Source organism: Terrapene carolina, unplaced genomic scaffold, assembly GCF_002925995.2.
Source record: "Terrapene carolina triunguis isolate 2854851 unplaced genomic scaffold, T_m_triunguis-2.0 Scaffold139, whole genome shotgun sequence".
Lineage (NCBI taxonomy): Eukaryota > Metazoa > Chordata > Testudines > Emydidae > Terrapene > Terrapene triunguis.
The window spans coordinates 15,234,706-15,255,638 of record NW_020664490.1 but is presented as its reverse complement, the minus strand read 5'-3'; the positions used below and the strand labels follow the sequence as shown (position 1 = coordinate 15,255,638).

Genomic DNA, 20,933 nt, shown 5'->3' with positions numbered 1-20,933 from the left:
GAAAGCTTATGCTCCCAATACTTCTGTTAGTCTTAAAGGTGCCACAGGACCCTCTGTTGCTTTTTACAGATTCAGACTAACACGGCTACCCCTCTGATACTTCTTCTGAAGTGGCACTGGCCACTGTCATACAGGACATTGGTCCAGTCCTGTATGGCCACATTTAGGGCAGGGGTTGGTTCAAACACACCACTCAGAGCTATAAAAGGGAGCTAAAAAGGATGTATACTCTAAAGTTTTGGAAAATGTAACTTTCAAGTATGCTCCCTACCTGATAGGCTTGCTTCCACAGTGAGTGTTCAAGGGTCTAGAGTGAAAATTGGGTTGACTTTCAGCATGTTTGTACTTACTTGCCCACAAAGGGACATTCAGATGTGATCTGAGAATGACACTTAATTTCGCATTGTATCAGATGTGCAGTTCCTTGTCCTCTAAAGGAAATTCTGCAGGCACATTTTGGAAAACCTATTAAGGGGCTGAATCCAATGCGTGGCACCAGAAACCCTAGCCTCTGGAGAGAACTAGCTATGGATGACCACTGCCAGGAAGTGACTGATATAATAACCTACAACCTGTGCCTTCTAACAGTCATTTCTTAAGACTCTGGATGCAGAGGGTGGATCAGAAGGAAGAGTCTTGTACAGGAATTGTGAATTCTCGTACACATATGCTCTTTGTCATGCTGAGGATTTTGTTAGTTTGGAGGATATTCTATCAACCTATCCTTGGAAAAAAACAGTTACCTACCTTTTCGTAACTGTTGTTCTTCGAGATGTGTTGTTCACGTCCATTCCACATTAGGTGTGCGCGCGCGTCAGAAACTTTTCCCTTAGCGGTACCCGTCGGGGCCCCCACCTGAGCGGTGCCACTGCACTGTGCATATATACCCCCACTGGCCCGACCCCCTCCAGTTCCTTCTTGCCGGCGACTCCGACAGAGGGGTAGGAGGGCGGGTGGTGGAATGGACATGAACACCACATCTCGAACAACAGTTACGAAAAGGTAGGTAACCGTTTTTTCTTCTTCAAGTGCTTGTTCACGTCCATTCCACATTAGGTGAATCACAAGCTTACCTTAGGAGGAGGGTAGGAGTCACGGAACAATTGACTGGAGGACCGCCCAGCCAACCGCCGTGTCCTCTCGGGCCTGCTGGTTGACCGCGTAGTGGGTCGTAAAGGTATGCACCGACGACCAGGTGGCTGCTCTGTGCCAGGAAAGCCGCTGAAGCTGCTTGCGCCCTGGTCGAGTGGGCTGTGACCGTCAGGGACAGAACACCTGCGAGGTCATAACACGCCCGAATGCAGTCTGTAATCCAGGAGGAGATTTGCTGCGCCGACACCGGGAGGCCTCTCATCCTTTCCACCACGGCCATGAACAGCTGCGTGGATTTACGAAAGGGCTTGGTGCGCTCTAAGTAGAATGCCAACACTCGACGGACATCCAGGGTGTGCAGGCTGCGGTCACTCAGGTCCGCATGGGGCTTGGGAAAAAACACCGGCAGACAAATGTCCTGGCCTAGATGGAATTGTGAGACCACCTTTGGGAGGAACTTGGGGTGTGGATGGAGCTGCACCTTGTCTTTATGAAATACCGTATATGGTGGCTCCGAGGTGAGTGCCCTCAGCTCAGATACCCTTCTGGCCGAGGTGATGGCCACCAGGAATGCCACCTTCCAGGAAAGGTGGAGGAGGGAGCAGGTAGCAAGGGGCTAGAATGGGGGCCCCATGGAGTTTAGAAAGGACTAAGTTGAAATTCCATGCAGGGACTGGGGGGCGTGAGTAAGGGAACACCCCCTCCAGCCCCTTAAAGAACTGCCCCACCATTGGGTGGGAAAACACCGAGCCCCCTGAAAACCCCAGGTGGAAGGCGGAGATGGCCACCAGATGCACCCTGATCGAGGACGGGGCCAGCCCCTGCTGCTTGAGGTGCAGTAGGTACTCTAGAATGGTAGGCACTGGAGCCTGGTGTGGCTGAACCTGTTGAGGCCCACACCAGCACAAGAACCTCTTCCACTTGGCCAGGTAAGTCGTCCTGGTAGAGGGCTTCCTACTACCAAGTAGAACCTGCTGCACAGGGAGGGAGCACTGGCTCTCCAAAGCGTTCAGCCACAGAGCTTCCACGCCATTAGATGCAGTGATTGAAGGTCGGGGTGGAGGAGCCGCCCTCCATCCTGCATGAGGTGGTCCTGGAGTAGGGGCAGGACACCGGGGCTTCCACCGACAGCTCCAGGAGCGTGGTGAACCAGTGCTGGCGGGGCCAGGCCGGGGCGATGAGGATGACCGCCGCCCCGTCCCTGCGCACCTTGAGCAGGACCTTGTGCACCAGAGGAAGCGGGGGGGGGAAGGCGTATTTCAATTCCCCTCCCCACGGGATCATGAAAGCATCTGTTACTGAGCCCAGGCTGCGGCCCTGGAATGAGCAGAACTGCGGGCACTGGGTGTTGCCCCGGTGGCAAACAGGTCTACCCGGGGAAACCCCCACTTGCGGAAGAGCGAATACACAACATCCGCTCTGAGCATCCACTTGTGCATGCGGTACGACCTGCTGAGGTGGACCTCCAGTTCATTCCGCACCCCCAGGAGATGCAATGCCTCGAGATGAATGGCGTGGGCTATGCAAAAGTCCCAGAGGAGGAGAGCCTCGTGGCAGAGCGGCGAGGAACGGGCTCCGCCCTGCTTGTTTATGTAAAACATGGTGGTCGTATTGTCCGTCAGAACTGTCACACTGTGACCACTCAAAGTGGCATGAAAGGTCTGGCAGGCTAAACGAACCGCCCTGAGCTCCCTCACTGATATGGAGCGACTGCTCTGCTCCCGACCACAAGCCCTGAGGCTTGAGGTCCCCTAGGTGAGCACCCCATCCGAGGTCTGATGCATCCGTCACAAGCATCAGGTCCGGCTGTTGTGCAGCAAAGGGGATGCCTTCGCAAACCACAGTCTGGGACAGCCACCACCGCAGGGGTCTAATATGTCCCTCGGGGCAGTCACTACCAAGTCCAGGGAGTCCCTGCCTGGGCAGTATACACGGGCGAGGCAAGCCTGCAGCGTTCTGAGTTTCAGTCTGGCATGCTTGACCACATGCGTGCATGCTGCCATATGGCCCAGCAGCCTCAGGTAGCATCTGGCCGTTGTAGTGGGAAACTGGCACAGGGAGTTCACTGCTTGCTGGATGGCCAGGAATCGTGATATTGGGAAGCTCGCCTTTGCCTGTACCGCATCTAGGACCGCCCCTATGAATTCCACTCTGTGTTGGAATGAGGGTGGACTTAAGGATGTTGACCAGGAACCCCAGCATGCGGAATAGTCTCAGGGCCACTTGCACGTGGGACTGAACCTCCTCTTCGGACTGGCCTGCCAGGAGCCAGTCATCGAGGTACAGATAAACTTGGACCCTCTGCCTCCGTAGGAAGGCCGCCACGCATTTTGTGAACACCCGTAGGGCCGCAGCTAGGCCAAATGGGAGAACCGTGAACTGGTAATGTTCTTGGTTCACAGTGAAGCACAGGAATTGGCAATGCGCCGGGTGAATGGCGATATGAAAGTACGCGTCCTTCATGTCGAGGGCAGTTTACCAGTCCCCCGGATTCAGGGAAGGGATGATGGTGCCCAGAGAGACCATGCGGAACCAGGCCTTGACCAGGAATTTGTTGAGCCCACACAGATCCAGAATGGGTTGAAGGCCTCCTTTGGCCTTGGGAATGAGGAAGTAGCGGGAATAGAACCCTTTCCCTCTTAGGTCCTTCGGTACCAACTCTACCGCCCCCGCCTCTAGGAGTGTGCGAACCTCCTCTTCCAGGAGATGCTCGTGAGAAGGGTCCCTGAAGAGGGGTGGGGGGGGTAGGCAGGGAGGAGAACTGCAGCATGTAACCGCCTTGCACTGTGCGTAACACTCAACGGTCCGACGTAATGCTGGACCACACACGGGAGAAACGGAACAGGCGATTCAGGAAGCAAGGGGATGGATCCGGTGATTGGTCTGGTACGCTGTCCTCGAGCGCACCTTCAAAAGCCTGGTTTAGGGCCGGGCTGAGACTTATGCTGGCCTTGGCTCTGGCCCAGCCTATTGGAGCTATTATTACTATTACCCCACCTCCTGTTATCCCCATTTTGCCTGCGGTAGAGCTCCTGCCTAGGACGAGGTTGGTAGTGATGCTGAGGAGGCGGCTGTGGCTTGAAGGGCTTTCTTTGGGTCGCCGGGGTGTGCATACCCAGCGACTTGAGTGTGGCCCTCGAGTCCTTGAGGCTATGCAGCTTTGCGTCCGTCTGGTCCGAAAAGAGCCCGGACCCCTCGAAGGGGAGGTCTTAGAGCGAGTTCTGGACCTCAGGCAGCAGACCTGAGTCCCGTAGCCACGCCGAGCATTGCATGACCATGCCAGACGCGATTGTCCTGGCAGCCGCATCCGTCGAATCCAAGGACGCCTGGAAAGAGGTCTTTGCTACGGCCTTGCCTTCGTCCACCAGGGCCGTAAACTCCTGTTGGGAACCCTGCGGGAAGTTGTCCTTAAACTTCCCTACTGCCGTTCAGAGTTGAAGTTATGTCTGTTGAGGATGGCCTGTTGGTTAGTAATCCTCAACTGGAGGCCCCCTGAGGAATACACCTTCCTGCCAAACAGGTCCAGGCGCTTCGCTTCCTTGGCCTTAGGGGCCAGGGCCTGCTGCCCATGGCGCTCTTTCTTGTTTACCGCCAAGACTATCAGGGAACATGGGCTTGGGTGGCAAAACAAGAAGTTGTACCCCTCTGACAGGGCGAAGTACTTGCGTTCAACACCTTTGGCGCTGGAGGCCGGGGTCTGCCATATAGTCTTACAGTACCACTATATAGTCTTAATGAGCAGAAGCACTATTCTGGATAGACCCTCTGGGCTCAGGATGTCCACCATGGGGTCCTCCTGCTCAACTGTCTCCTCAGCCTGTAACCCCAAGTTATGAGCAACCTTACGCAGCAGCTCTTAGTGGGCTCTGTGGTCTATTGGCGGTGGTCCTGATACCACTCTGCCTGCCACCGCTTCATCTGGGGATGACGAGGAGGTCAGCAGCTGCTCTGCTTCCTCCTGCTGGTCCCCTTGGTTCCCCTCCCCTGAAGGAGGGGCTTCCAGCTCGGGCCTGGACAGCTGACCCTGGGGTGCCACCAGACTCGGTGCCGGTTTCTCCGGTCTCTCGCTCGGCGACGGTGCAGGTGGTCTGGACGCCGTAGCTTCCTGCACGAAGGAGTGTCGGTGCAGGCACCGAGAGCAGTGCACCGAATAGCTGGCCCTGGAGGGAGCCCCTTGCCGCTGGTGGTAGGCCCAAGGGGTCCAGAAGGGCAGTTGCCACCCAGCCTGGTATTCTCTGCTGTCCGGTGCGGGTAACTGTATCGGCCCAAGTCGACGCCGGACTCCGGCGACGCCGAGCGCGAAGGCCACGGGGGTGCTGTCGACTTGCGCTGGCGGGAGGCGGACGAGCAGCTTCTTGCCGATCGGGACCGGGACCAGTATCGGTGCTCCCAAGACCTGGACCAGTGACTTCTAGAAGCCTTCGGCAATGGTCAGCTTGCCTTCTCCTGGTGCCGGTCTCTGGAGGGTGCCGGAGAGCATCGGGTCCCTTGCGCTAACCCCGTGTGCTGACTCGTCTCCAGTAACGAGGCTTCCTTCTGCATCAGGGGTAACAGAGTCCACAGACTCGATGCTCGACCGGGACCAATGCTGGGAGGGTGTCCTCGAACGGTACACCATTGCTGGCTTTCCCCTCAACGGCACCGCGGGACCGGGTGCCGGAGGCTTCTCCCTGATCGGGTGGGGGCTCATCGCCGACAACCCGATGAGATCCTTTGCCGCCTCAAAGGTGTCAGGCATGGAGGGCTGATCTATTACTCCCTTGAGCCCGTCGTCTTCACTGAGTTCACTTAGGGTTGGACTCAGTGGGACTTGCGGCACCGGTGCCATCGGTGCCGGCGCAATGTACATCCTGCTCTTTCCGGTGCCCGGGCCCTTAGATGGCACCGGTTTCCTTTGTGGGGAATGTCCACACTCTTCTTTTGGTTTGGCCTTGGGCCACACCGGGAAGGATGAGCGGTGCTGTGGCCGACGGCTTGCGTTGCTTATCCGGCACCAGGTCTCTTGACGACTCCGGGACACTCCACAACGAGGAGGCTGGAGCTGGCGTCGGGCGCTCCAGGCCCAATGGCTGCAGCGCTGCCTTCACCAACAACTGCTTCAAGCAAAAGTCTCTCTTTCTTTGTTCTAGGCTTAAACGCCTTGCAATTCTTACACCTCTCTGTTTGGTGTGCTTCCACCAGGCAACGTAGACAGGCGTCGTGGGGATCACTAACCGGCATGGGCTTGTGGCAATGGCGCAAGCCTTAAACCGCTGGGTCTGCGACATGCCCTGCGGCCCGGGGTGGGTGCTGGAAGTCTCCAAGCACCTAATCTATTAAGTGTCCACAACAATAGAATGCTAACGAACTGATAGCAGCTAAGTACTCTAAAGCTAAGGGATTGCTTCTCATACGAGAGCAAGAGGTTGTTCCAACGCTGCCACGGACTGTAAGAAGGAACTGGAGGGGGTCGGGCCAGCTGGGGGTATATATGCATGACGCAGTGGCGCTGCTCAGCGGGGGCCCCGCCGGGTACCGCTAAGGGAGAAGTTTCCGACTTTCGTGCACGCAGCGCATGCACCTAATGTGGAATGGACGTGAAAAAGCATTCGAAGAACTCCTCCTTCAGAAATTTTGCTCTGCTGGGGAAATAGTCCTTTCCTGGACAGTGTTTGTGTTGATAGCAACAAACATATTGCTATGCTGGCTTTGAAGTGAGGGTTGAGGCTTCTCTGCATTCCCAGCAACTAATTCCTCTTTTTCTCCAAACAGCTGCTCACCTGCAAGTATCTGTTTAGGATGACTGATTGCTATTCACATGTGTCACAGCTTCCTTGTAACTACCACATTAGAAACCAGTGCGCTTCTCACAAACACCACATCGGGGTTTGACCAAGACAAAACCAGGGATGTTTCACTCCAGGCAAAAATAATACCCCTAGATGATGTAGCATTTGCATGCCACCTAGTAGGCTTCCCTTACTAAAATATCTGAACATTTTTTGGTCTGAATGGATATAGCTGAGAGTTTGAAATTATTGTTCAGTGTCTTTTGGAAGAAAGTCCCCTTCTGAAGGCATGACTGTAACTGGTGGAGCTACTTCTGCACCAAGCTTTGGAAATTTCTTTTTACACAGTTTAGTTTAACATTTGGATTTAATCAGAAGTCCTCATTCAGATCTTAAGATGTCCCAAAAGAGGCTTCCATGGGAAACTGTGCATCTAATAATGCATGAAATGGAATATATTTTATTAATGAGTTCCTTGCAAGCAACTGGCATCCTGTCCTGCAAAGTCCTGCAGGCTTTTTGTTTTTTGGTGCGGGTGGTGTTTGATGGCACATGTGTAGTATTTGCTCATGTTGTTTACAGAGGGAGGTAGCATGCTATTCATCCTGGCCTGAGGATCACTCCGAGGAAGGGTATTGGTACAAATACCTTAATTTAATTGTAGAAGTAACTTGTTAGAGGTCCCTAGAAGCCTGAAAGGTTGCCTGCTTGCTTCTCCACTCTGGCTAGTACCCAAGAAGCGACCTAATAAATTTGGGGCTTTGTTCAGTAAATCAGGAGTTGTTTTGAACACTGGAGGAGATTTCTCATTTACAGCTTCATGGAGAGTGGAATCCTCATATGGCTCTGGTCTGGTCAGTCAGCCTGAAATGTCCCTTACAGTTTAATGTGCAGCCAGCCTGTGAAACAGGGGAGGAGTAGAGAGAGACCCATTCCTGCCTCTTAGACTCTGAGCCTCTGTTCCTGGCTGATGAGCAGAAGGCACAACTCCCATTCTGCTGATGCCTGAAATCCAAGCCCCTTTTCCTGGCAGAGCAAGGGGCCCTGAGCTGAAAGCCAAACAGGTACAATTTCCATTACACTGCAGCCTCAGGGAGGGCTTCACAGGCACAGCAGTAACAGGCTTCTCTACATGCTTCTGAGTGGGGGAGGGCTAGTGAGCTGAATATGAGCATTGAGAAATCTTCTGTGAGAAAAGCCCCCAAAAACACTCCTTCAGGGCAAGGAAAAGGAGAAGGGATCTAGCCCTGATTTTCATGCCACTTGTTCAATACTAACTGCTGCCTTGCAAAGGTAATACACCTCTACCCCGATATAACACGACCCGATATAGCACGAATTCGGATATAACGTGGTAAAGCAGTGCTCCGGGGGGGGCCGGGCTGCATACTCCGGTGGATCAAAGCAAGTTCAATATAACACGGTTTCACCTATAACGTGGTAAGATTTTTTGGCTCCCGAGGACAGCGTTATATCGAGGTAGAGGTGTATCTGCTTTTGCCTTTTTGGGACCCAGAGATCTAAGGTTTGAGAGACTTACTCCATAGCATCATAAAAATCTCCTGGCTCACAGTGGGAGGAAGGGGAGCTGTGCAGAAGCTCTTTTGTCAGGAAGCTCCGGACCCACTTCAGTATCTAGGGGACTGTGGATCCTTTCAGGGGTTTGTACCCACTGACCTGGGACTGTTGCAGGATTTGCTCCTTCAGGGAACCAAAGTGTGTCCTTAGACTCCCTCAAAAAAATGCTCAGGAGTTCCTGAACAGGCTTTTCTGCACTGGATTCATGGCTCCTCAGGGCAGAGGAGAGGACCAGGCATGCTGGTCCAACTCTGAACCCTGTGCCCTAGCACTGCTAGGGTCACGTGGCTGTGAACAGGCAGGGCATAATTCACCCTCTATAGAGCCTGTAAATGCTGCCTCAGATCAAGAACACTGCTTAGATTTAGCCCAGTGTTGGCCGGATAGCTCTGCCATACATAGGGGAGGAGGGGTGCGGGACGGAAAGAGGAGTCCCAGAGAGGAGATGCTGCATTGGCAGAACCAGGTGATTGAAACTACCAGGCTGCCAAAAAACAGATCCAGGGGAGGAGGAAAATGAAGAAAGAGCATAGACATTACTGCACAAAAATGAAGGAATAAAATAGTCAAGAGATGCTGAACTGCCAATTTGTTACACCATCAAAGGCAGAAAAACTGGTGTCCTGAACTAAAGGGCAGGGCTTGTTGCTGAAGGCTCCAGCAACACTGGTCACTGCCTCCGAATTCTGTTGATTAGGAGCATTAACCCAACTAGTGATGAATGAGGATAGAAACTATGCAACATCTTGAAGACACTAATTCTGAATGGACAACTCATCAAGCCCAACTAAGGGCTGCAAGAGATCCCAACACCATCAGAATTGGCATAATTTCACTGTGTTGGGAAAGTAAGAAAGCAAACACTATGCATAGGCCTCCATACACCTTACAAGCTGGAGCACACCTCTGAAGGGGGATTTGAGAATGGGTGGCATTGCATATGAGTGGCATAGCAAGGCATGGAGGCTAGAGGGGCTATGCAGGTGCTCCATGAACTGTTCCCATGGGTATAGAGACAGACACCTTATCTATAATATGCACAAGGACCAAGATTTTGCCCACTACCCACTAAATCTATCTAACCTCTGACTAAGGAAGTGTGGATTTAGCTCCTTCTGGAGAAAGTCAACATGAGGAGTAGGAGGACATCTTTCTGGAGCAAGATGAATGATGCTCCCATATCAAAGTATATAAGGCCAGATCCTGAGCATCCAGTTTATGTTGAGTTTTGTCATCTGACAATCTGGCCCACAGTCTTTGTAATACAGTGTCTCTCAATCTTTCCAGACTACTGTACCCCATTCAGGAGTCTGATTTGTCTTGCATATCCCCAAGTTAAACCTCACTTAAAAACTACGTACTTGCTTACAGAGACAGACATAAAAATACAAAAGTGTCACAACACACTGTTATTGAAAAATTGCTGACTTTCTCACTTCTACCATATAATTATAAATTAAATCTATTGGAATATTAATATTGTACTTACATTTCAGTATATAGTATATAGAGCAGTGTAAACAAGTCATTGTCTATATGAAATTTTAGTTTGTACTGACTTCGCTAATGTTTCTTATGTAGCCTGTTGTAAAACTAGGCAAATATCTAGATAGACTGATGAAGGCCCCTGATTGAGAACCACTGTTATAATACACAACTCTTTGAAATGGGAAGCACACTCAAATTCATCCTTCAGCAGTGCAATGCTCCACATTGTGGAATAGGACTGATTCTCCCCCATTTTACACCATTCTTGTCTACGTAGGGTTTATCTACAGAGACTTACTGCTCAGCAAGCCGGGATATAAATCTACAATGCACCACGTTGCCACACGGTAACTGGCTGTGTGGACACTGATACTGTATACCAGAGGTGGGCAAACTACGGCCCGCGGGACTGTCCTGCCTGGCCCTTGAGCTCCCGGCCAAGGAGGCTAGCCCCTGGCCCCAACCCTGCTGTCCCCCCTCCCCCACAGCCATGCTGCCACGCGGGCAGCACTCTGGGCAGCGGAGCAGCACGCTCCTGCCGAGCAGAGTGGCAGCATGTCTAGCTCTGGGTGGGCAGCAGAGCTGCCAGACATGCTGCTCTGAGTGGCATGGTAAGGGGGCTGGGAGTCCTGAGGGGCAGTCAGGGGACAGGGAGCGGTTGGATGGGGCAGAGGTTCGGGGGGGGCAGTCAGGGGATGGGGAACAGGGGCGGTTGGATAAGTATGGAGGGCTGGATGGTTCGGAGGTTCTGAGGGGGGCAGTCAGGGAGCGGGAAGTAGGAGGGGGCGGAGAGAGGGTGGGGGCCAGGCAGTTTGGGGAGGCACAGCCTTCCCTACCCAGCCCTCCATACAGTTTTGCAACCCCATATACTGTATACTATGGAACTTTTTCAAACAGCAGTAGGTCAAAGCACACTACAGAAATTTTAGTGTGCAAGTAGCAGGGTCTACATGGCCAGTTAGCATGCAGCAAGCTAGTGCACTGGACAGTGACACCCCAGCTTGCTAGGTTTATGTGAATTTATCTATTTCCTGCTTTAATATCTTCAGTCATCATTTCCAAGACATTCAATTGAAAAGCAGCAGCAAAGAGCTGAGTTTGTAGAAGTATAAGGGCTTGGGGGGAGGGGGAAGCAAGAACTACATAGATCATGATGAACTAGAACAGAACAGATTTCCTCCCAGGGCCTTTTGTCTGTAATTTGAAGCATTTGTGTGGTTAATTTTTAGGATAAGTTAATCAAAATGTGAACGATACTTACAAATGTGTGGGTCTCAAGCAGATATATATATAGTAGCTATGGACATACCTCTGACTACATACAGTACATTAGTATAATTTTACAAGATTTGTAGGTAGCTACATACCTTGAGGCTTCTTTAATAACATTCTGTAAAAATATCAGTCGTGTTTGTAAACTGCCTTGTACATGCTTCAGTAAAAAGAAGATTCTTTCATATTCTTAAAAAATAAAGTTAAAAAGTTCATTAGAAGAAACCTACACAGATATATCTGTTGCAACACCCTGCTTTATGAGCATAATTGCAAGCTTCATTCAGCTTTTGTACAGCTTAAGTAACAGTACTGTCTTTGTATTAAGTAGGCAAGTAAACATATAGGTTACCTACCTGTAACTGAAGGTTCTTCAAAATGTGTAGTCCCTATCTGCATTCCACATGTACGATGATACACGTGCCTGAATCCGGAATTTTTTTTGCGAACAGCGTCCATTGGCCTGCACATGTGCCATAGCTCTTCTCCTGCTCTGAACAGAGAGCATAAAAAGTGGTGCAGGCAGACACCTCTCCAGTTTCCCATTTTTACCACAGTTCAAACAATCCGCTGCAGAGGGGACGGAGGACGGGAAGTGAATACAGACCGGGACCACACATCTCAAAGAACTCCCGTTACAGGTAAGTAACCTCCATTTCTTCTTTGAGTGATAGTCCCTATGTGTTCTCCACACAAGGGTGATTAACAAGCAGTAGTCAGATGGGGGTTGGGGCGAGGATGCAGCAGTGATAGCTGACTGTAGTACTACTGTCCTCACAGCTATAACTGCAGTTGACAACTGGACCAGAGCATAATATCTCATTAAGGTATGCAAAGAGCTCCACACAGCTGCCCTAGATATCCCTAGGAGGGGTACGTCTCTCAGTGACACAGCCGAAGTAGCTTGCCCTCTAGTGGACACAGGTGCCTGAACTAGGGGTGCTGCTGCACCCCCGGCTTGAAGTGGTTTCCATCATATACAGGGTTTACAGTTTGGTTCAATGGCTCTCAGTACCCCCACTATATGAATTGTTCTAGCACCCCTGCTAGCGGAATGAGCACTCACACCCCCTCCAAAGGGGGATATGAACTAGTTGGTAACAAAGGGTAATATAAACAACCCAAGATCCATTTTGAAAGTCTCTGCACCAATATAGCTTGATCCCTTAATCGCTCTGCTATGGAAACAAATAGTTTAGGTGTTTTTCCAACATCCTTTTTTCTTTGAAGATAAAAGCCCAAAACCCTTCAGACATCTAGAGAATGCAGCTGTCTCTCTTCATCTGAGGCATGCAATTTTGGAAAAAATACTGGTAAGTGGATTTCCTGGCTCATGTGAAACTTGGAAACTACTTTAGGAACAAATCTAGAGTGGAGTTATAATGAGATCTTTTCTTTAAACAAGGAAGTATGTGGTGGGTCTGCCACAGTGCTCCCAGTTCACCGACCCTTCTGGCTGACGTTATGGCTATAGAAAGGCCACCTTCATGGACAGATGGGCCATTGCACATCTGGCTAGAAGCTCAAAGGACTGGGGGTGGGGGGGGGGAGGAAGGGAGAAGTTAGTGAGCGACGATGAAACAAAATTGAGGTCCATTGAGGTACGAACTTCACCAATGGTGGAAAGGATCCGAGAATCCCCTTTAGAAATCTAGCTGTGACAGGATAAGTGAATCTTCCGTAGAACTTTTGGTATCAATGGGATGGGACAGATGGATGAGGATGACCCCAATGACCCTACCATGACACCAATAGGGCATCTCCCATCAAGCCTTTACCCAGGGCTGCTCTGGAGCAGTACCAAGGAAGTTTCCTGTTCTCCCGTGAGGCAAAAAGATCCCAGGCCAGTGTTCCCCACTGGGCAAAGTTATCATCAAGAACCAATGTGAATCTCCCATTCATGATTTGTGGAAAAATGTCTATTCAGGCAGTCTGCTATGGAGTTTTGCATGACTGGTAAATATGCTGCTGTCAGGGTTATGCTATGATTGATGGACCAACTACAGAGGGCGACTGCCTCTCTCTGCACAGAGAGGGACAAATCTTGCTTCCCCCCTGCTTGTTTATATAAAAATACTGTCGTCACATTGTCCGACACTGTTTGCACGTCTGGATTGGATGAGTGGGAGGAAGGTATCACAGACTTGATGGACCACCTGGAGTTCTAGAAAATTGATATGCATTCTGGACTTTTGTAGGGTCCATGTCTTGTGCCATATGATAGCCCACGTGATCACCCCAATTCAAGAGGGTAGCATCCGTAATGATGGTTGCCTTGGGAGTCAGATTGAGGAAAGGAATCCCCACACAAATGTTCTCCGGTGTTGTTCACCAGATGAATGTCAAACTATGGGCAGAATTGTCCCATTACCATTTATGTTGCCCTTCTCTACTGAGTACACGGAGAGAAGCCAGGCCTGTTGGCAGTGAAGCAGAAGCCTGGAGAACAGCGTCAAGTGTGCGCATGAGGCCACATGACAGAGTAGGGAAAGGCAAGTTCTGATGAATGTCCTGGGTCTGATAGCGAACCTAAGAACAGCCATGGTCCATCCAGCCCACTATCCTGTCTTCCAACAGTGGCCAAAGCCAGATGCTTCAGAGGGAATGAACAGAACAGAGCAATTATCAAGTGATCCATCCTGTCGTCCAGTCCCAGCACCTAGCAGTAAGAAGCTTATGGACACCCAGAACATAGGATTGCATCCCTACCTATCTTGGCTAATAGCCATTAATGAACCTATCCTCCAAGAACTCATCTAATTCTTTTTTGAACCCTGTTATAGTTTTGGCCTTCACCTGGCATCTCATCTCCTGGCAACAATCCCATGGATTGACTGAGTGCTGTGTGAAGAAGTACTTCCTTTTCTTTGTCTGAAACTTGCTGCATATTAATTTCATTGGGAGACATTTATTTCTTTTGTTATGTGAAGGGATAAATAACACTTCTGTATTCACTTTCTCCACACAATTCATGATTTTATAGACTTCTATCATATCCCCCCAATCCTCTCTTTTCCTAGCTGGATAGTCCCAAATCTTTTTAATCTCTCCTCATACGGAAGCTGTTCCATAGTCTTAATCATTTTTGTTGCCCTTCTCTGTACCTTTTCAATTTCTAATACATCTTTTCTGAGATGAGGCAACAGTATTCAAGGTGCGGATTTATATAGTAGTAGTATGCTGTTTATTATCTTATCTATCCCTTTCCTAATAGTTCCTAACATGGTTAGCTTTTTTGACTGCTGCTGCACATTAAGCAGATATTTTCAGAGAACTATCCACAATGACTCTGAGAACTCTTTCTTGAGTCGTAAAAGCCAATTTAGATACCATCATTTTGTATATATAGTTGGAATTGTGGTTTTCAATGTGCATTACTTTGCATTCATCAACACTGAATTTCATTTGCCATTACCCAGTCACCAAGGTTTGTGAGATCCCTTAACTCGTCAGTCTGCCTTGGACTCAACTATTTTGAGTAATTTTGTATCGTTTGCAAATTTTGCCACCTCATTATTTACCCCCTTTTCCAGATCATTTATGGATATGCTGAACAGCACTGGTCCCAATACAGATCCTTAGGCAAGAGTGCTATTTACACCACTCCCCATTCTGAAAACTAACCATTTATTCCTATGCTTTGTTTCCTGTCTTTGAACTAATTACTGATCCATGAGAGGACTTTCCCTCTCATCTTAGGACTGATAAATTTGTTTAAGAGCCTTTAAAAGGCTTTCTAAAAGTCCAAGTCCACTATATTCACTGGATCACGCTAATCCACGTTTGTCGACCCCCTCAAAGAATTCAAATAGATTGGTGAGGTATGATTTCCCTTTACAAAATCTGTGTTGACTCTTCACCAACAAATGGTGCTCTTCTATGTGTCTGATAATACTGTTCTTTACTATAGTTTCAACCAATTTTCCTGGTACTGGAAGTTAGGCTTTCTGGCTTGTAATTGCCAGGATGCCTCTGTAGCCTTTGTTAAAAATTGGCATCATATTAGCTATCCTCCAGTCATTTGATACAGAAGCTGATTTAAGTGATAGGTTACAGACCCAGTTAATAAGTCTGAAATTTCATATTTGAGTTCCATTAGACCTCTTGGGTGAATACTATCTGGTTTTGGTGACTTATTACTTATTACTGTTTTTATTTATCAATTTGTTCTAAAACCACCTCTACTGACACCTCAATCTGGGACAGGTTCCTAAGATTTATCATCTAAAAAGAATGGCTCAGGTGTGGACATTTCCCTCACATTCTCTGTAGTGAAGACAATACAAAGTATTCATTTAGGTTCTTTTCAATGGTCTTGTTTTCCTTGAGTGCGCTCCTTTAGCACCTCAACTGATTGACCTTATATATGAAAGTGCTCATGGCATGAAACCTCTTGAGGTAGATATGCTCTTGCTGTGATCAAGTCCAATCTCTCCACTATAAAATTGATGAACCTTGTGGGGATCGACAGATCTTCTGTGATTGACGCAGACCCAGGGAAGGCAGAAGACTGAACAGAACCACTGGACTTCCTCATAGGAACTGTCCATCAGAAGCCAGTTGTCAACATAAGGGATGACTGTAAATCTCTCTCTTCTCATCCACGTTACCACTACTGAAAAAAAAAAAACATTTGTAAAGATGTTAGGTGTTGCAGCTAGACCAAAGGGGAGGACTCTGAATTAGTAATGTTCTTGACCAAAGAGGAATCTCCTGTGGGCGGGTGGATGTCTACGTGCAAATATGTGTCTCACGTCAAGAGTCATGAACCATGTGTCCTCCTCTAACAAGGGAAATACTGATGCCAAGGATATCGTATCAAATTTTAGTTTTTGAATGAACTTGTTCAGTTGTCTCAAATTAAGAACTGACCTCCATCCCCTAACCTTGCTGGGGAATAAAGGAGTAAGGGGAATAGAATCTCTTCCTTTGAGGTTGAGGTGGAACCCTATCTATGGCTCCCCTGAGGACAAGGAAATTTGCCTCTTGTTATAGAATCTCCTTGTGAGAGTGGTCCTTGAAAAGGGTCTGTGGGTAGGAGGTATCAGAAGCTCAATCTTTAATACCCATTTGTCTGTAGTTAGGGCCCTCCAGTTTTTTGGCAAACTGGGTAAGGCGGCCTCTGAATATCAGAGGAAGGGAATGAAGCAGCATCAATAAAGGCACATGGGTCCTGTCAAAAGAAATTCTTCACTAGGGGATTAGAGTATAACATGGCCGTAGATGCTGCAGAGGCTAGGCTCCTAGGTATATAAACTTTCAGTCCCTTGTGTGATGGCTCCTGGTGTTGGTGGTAAAACAGCTGAGGGGGCGGCCTTGCCCTATACCCATGTCTATAGTGTTTTCTTTTAGGGGCAGGAGTATAAATGCTCAGCAAGTGAAGCGTTATCCTTGAGTCTTTGAGGGAGTGGAGGGACTCATCCGCCTTCTCGTGGAATAGGTGGATAGTACTGAAGGGGAGATCTTGGATGGTACTCTGCACCTCTCTACGGAAACCAGAGGATTGTAACCACAAGTCTCTCCTCATAACACATCTGTAAGCCATTCCCCTAGATGCAATATTTACTGCACCCACTACAGCTTGGAGGAAAGCTTTGGCCACCAATCAGCCCCCATTCACTAAGGCCTAGAATTAGGCACCCCTCAGCGAGCTTGTCCTTAAATTCCAAAAAATTATAATTAGTAAAAATCATATTTGGACAAGAGGGCCTGATCATCTGAGATCCTGAACTGGAGGGAGGTGTAAGAGAAGACCTTTCTCCCTAGAAGGTTGAGTCACTTGTGTCCCTTTTCAGAGGGAGTAGCCTTTGGGTGCTGTTGCTTGGGCTGCTCTGTAGCTGCCTAAACCACCGAAGAGTTTAGCAGTGGGTGAGAGAACAAAAACTCCCCCAGGGATGGAACAAAGTAGTGCTTCTCAGAGCACAAGAAGCAGGAGTGTGCCAACTATCTGTGCTTGCTCCATGATGGCTTTGTTTATGAGGAGGGTCACTCAACTGGGACAGGAAGGCTGCAGAATGTTTAGAAAAATATGCTGAGGCTCCAGGACTTCCTGAAGCTGAATTTATAGCTCTGCAGACACCCTGGGCATGAGCTCTTGATATTATTTCAGGTCATCTGGCAGAGACGGAGAAAATGGAGTGTACGCCTCATCTAGTGAAGACAACAAGGTTTCTCCCCAAACCGTATGATCCTCCTCAGTCTACCCTTCCAAATATTCCAACAGGGCCAGTTGTGGGTGTCTAGGTGATGACAAATAGGACTCCTGCACCAATCCTGGGTGTCTAGGGTAGGGATCCCACACTCTTCACAGTAGGATGGATCAACTGGCAGAGGAGGACCCTATGGCGTAGGTTATCACCTGTTTCTTGGCCAATTGTCTGAGGTTGGAATCCTGATCTTGTGTGTCTCCTGTCTAGTGCCACCTCCACCCAATGCTGCACAGACTCCTGTGGAGACTCAAATTCATCCAAAGAAAAAGCCTGATTCCTTATCTTGTGCAGAACAGTACCAGTGGCTGTGCCTCAAGGCTGCCAGGTGGGATGGGAGAACAACTCTGCCTCATTGGGATAGGCTCTTCCTCTGGAGTATCAACGTCCCAGAATAGAGATGGAACCAATAGGAGGGATGAATGAGATACAGAAGAGCAAAGATGTCCTCCGGGAGACGTAGAGAAGAGCCCATTGGCAGAGCTGTCAGAACTGGAGCTTCCCTGGCCACTGTGGCAGTCGGCTCCCTCTGGGGCCACATTGCTACTGGTATTGCATCAGCTATAGAAATGGAAGGGAGCACCAGAAGCTGTTCATCCCGAGCCTTCACCATCAGACCCGATATTTGAACCATCAGATCCATATCTTTATATCCTTCCTTCTCCTGTTGAGAAGATTTACTCAGGCCTAAATTCTTAGCACCCGCCTGCACCAGCTCTCCTGACTGACTGGATTGGGGAGGGATCCTTTCTCTTCAGGGAAGTTTTCGACAAAGCTGGCATGTCCTTATATCTATGATAGTGCCCTTTGCTGTCATGTGAAGCCTTCTCCTCAGACTTGATGGTCTTAGCCTCCATTCCTGAGCTTGTGCTCGAAGGGGCGCTGTCTACTTGGTGAGATGAGGTATGGGGAGGTCCCCAGCCTGCATGTGACTGGGTCTTCTCACCTTCTCCATGAGATATTTTCTGAATTTCAATTCCTGACCCTCATGAGTTCGGGGTGGGGTGGGGTGAGGGAAAGCGGCCACTGCTGCACTTGGCAGAAATATGAGCCTCACCCAGGCAGCAGAGGCAACGTTGTTGTTAGTTGCTCACCAAAAAAGAATGAGTGCAGGAAACTGTTTTTGAACCCTGGACATTCTCAGGGTGAAAAAGTCACCAGGTGGGGAAGAAAATGGGAAAAAAACCGTCATCTAACTATACTATGTAGACTATTTAAACTAACTATACACAATACCTTACAGCAATGACACAGTAAAAAAAAGGAGCTGAGAACACCAAAGATTCTGACTCGGACCTTGCGGCAGTAAGAAAGAACTGGAAAGGTGTTAGCCCACACCACCTTTTATGCCCTCGCTTCAGTGCACGAGGAGCGCTATGGCGCATGTAGAGGCCAATGGACACTGCTTGTAAAAAAAAATCCAGACTCAAGCTCATGGTGCACATGCTTATCCCACGTGTGGAATACACATAGGGACCATCACTCGAAGAAAAATTAAAAGTTATTTGTCAACTTTAATGTAAAAACCAAATGTACTAAATCTAGGCTACTGTCAAAGTAGGTAAGTACAAAATCTGAAGAATATAAACAGATGGATTTAATCCTATTCCACCCACGCATTCAGGAAAGTATGAAAGAAAACAGATTTTCAAACTTTCTAAAGAGGCCTTATAAACTTTGAATTAAAAGGATTTCCTCTCTACTACACATAGGGTTTCTCTTCTCTTATTTTTACTTCTGCTAGTAATCACAGATATCTATTACAATTCTTGCATGACTCAGTATCTTACAAAATACAATGATGTAATCTAAATATTTTAATCGAGTCTAGTTGTCTCTCCAATCATCTGGATACAAAGACAGTGGTTTGCGGTTCTTATACTTACTTCTTCCCGGCTTTCTAATCTCCTTCATAATTTGTGCTTTTAGTTCTATATTAACCTCTCTTGAACTTCTGGAATGTATCACTTTTTTCCCTTTGTTGGGCGAAGATGCTGGCAAGTTTTCTTGAGTACTTCGCTCTTTACCACCCAACTCTTCATTTTTCATAAATTCATCGATGTTAAGGTTATTAGTTCCTAAATGTTCATGGCCTAGATCCTCTGAATGAGTTGTTGGTCCATCCAATGAATTGAATGGAGAGGGGGACACTGAAAAGTCAGAATCCATAGCATTTGGAAAAACATCTGATGAAAGTGGGTCTGCAACATGATTCTCAATCGCATCATCCGCTGCAATCTCGTTATTGGTTTCTGAAGCTGAAAAATAAAGACTATGAAGAGGAACAAACTGGCAAGCATGCATTAAAAACCATCAAAATCATACATGATTTGGTACTGGGTAACCTAGTCTTGTGCAATCATGTTGCAGCAGGTAGGTTTAGAGGAAGGTAAGAGATACTTCTGCAACATCGGGGAGTCAGAAGATGATGATGTTGGTGGCACAGAACACCCTGGAATGTCCATTGAGGGGTGGTGGTCTATCAATACAGGGAAGCATTCTTTATAAGGAAAAGGGAAGAGTTACACAGACTAGCAACAAAGCAAGAAGTCAAGTGAACAGAAGATAAAGGGTGTTTCTGTGAGGAATTACTTACCTGGTCCCATTAAGATTAATGGAAAAAATTCACTTCAGTGCAGAAGGGCTGGCTCAAGGCCCTATGCAACACACAGGCCCACATTAAAGGAATAAAGTTCACTCTTCACTGGAGTGAAGCTCACCAGATAAGCTTGTGTGTTGCAATATTTTGGAGTGACTCAGATCAAAGAGATTGTACTCACTAATATATCAGAGATCAGTGAGACCCACTTAAAGGGATATACCGGCCTTGCTCTTTTACTTTATTCACTGTATTAAAAGAGAAGAGGGGAAACAAACTCTTTGTACTGGGAAGGTTCCTAAATTTTGTTATAAGAAAGTATATCCCAGTACTTCTGACTATATATGTGATTCAATTGTAATTTACCCTGGTGTCAATTCCCACAGAAGAGTAAATATCCAGAGGATTGTTAACTATATGCTTATCTGTAATATTGTTCTACCTCCGAGAAGTGAGGAAATTACTGCAAACATCCAAATTAAAATGCAATTTGTTCTGTATTTTACCAACGAACTGGAAAAGCAAACAATCAACAATTGTTGGAAATGTATTCTATTTTTTATATATATATATATATATATATAAGTGTGTGTGTGTGTGTATGTATGTATGCATGCCTTTATATACCAGAAGTCCAAAAATTATTCCAGGCCAGGTTAAGTACAACAGTCTTCCTCCTGGAAAAAAGTCACACCACAAAAGAAGATTGACTCTAGTTTTTCAGACAGCCTGTCTTTCAGAGGGACAATCTGAGCCTGCAAAAACTGAACTCTTCGGCCCAGTTACAGGAAGAAATCTTACTAAATCCGCTACATACCTAACTTGAGTCTGCAAATCAGTCATATATTTTGCCATCTAAATAGTAAGATTAATATGACAGTTAGTTGCAAGCACAAAATTACACCTGCAAGAAGTGAGGCCAGGCTGAGA

At 48.0% G+C, this 20,933-nt stretch overlaps 1 protein-coding gene across 4 annotated transcripts in view; it reads right to left on the bottom strand.

The window, feature by feature from the left end:
• Window positions 1-20,933, bottom strand: part of INTS6 (integrator complex subunit 6) — an 85,540-nt gene that overhangs the window by 7,755 nt on the left and 56,852 nt on the right. For 2 of the 4 annotated variants that reach the window (XM_026653442.1, XM_026653445.1), the window contains exons 16-17: window positions 19,291-19,662; window positions 11,294-11,387 (exon numbers count right to left, since the gene is read on the bottom strand). In XM_026653442.1, coding sequence (XP_026509227.1) covers window positions 11,294-11,387; window positions 19,291-19,662 — 466 coding nt within the window. Of the gene's footprint in view, window positions 1-11,293; window positions 11,388-11,554; window positions 11,692-19,290; window positions 19,663-20,933 lie in introns of those variants that run through there. The other 2 variants (XM_026653443.1, XM_026653444.2) reach the window with 2 other exon arrangements.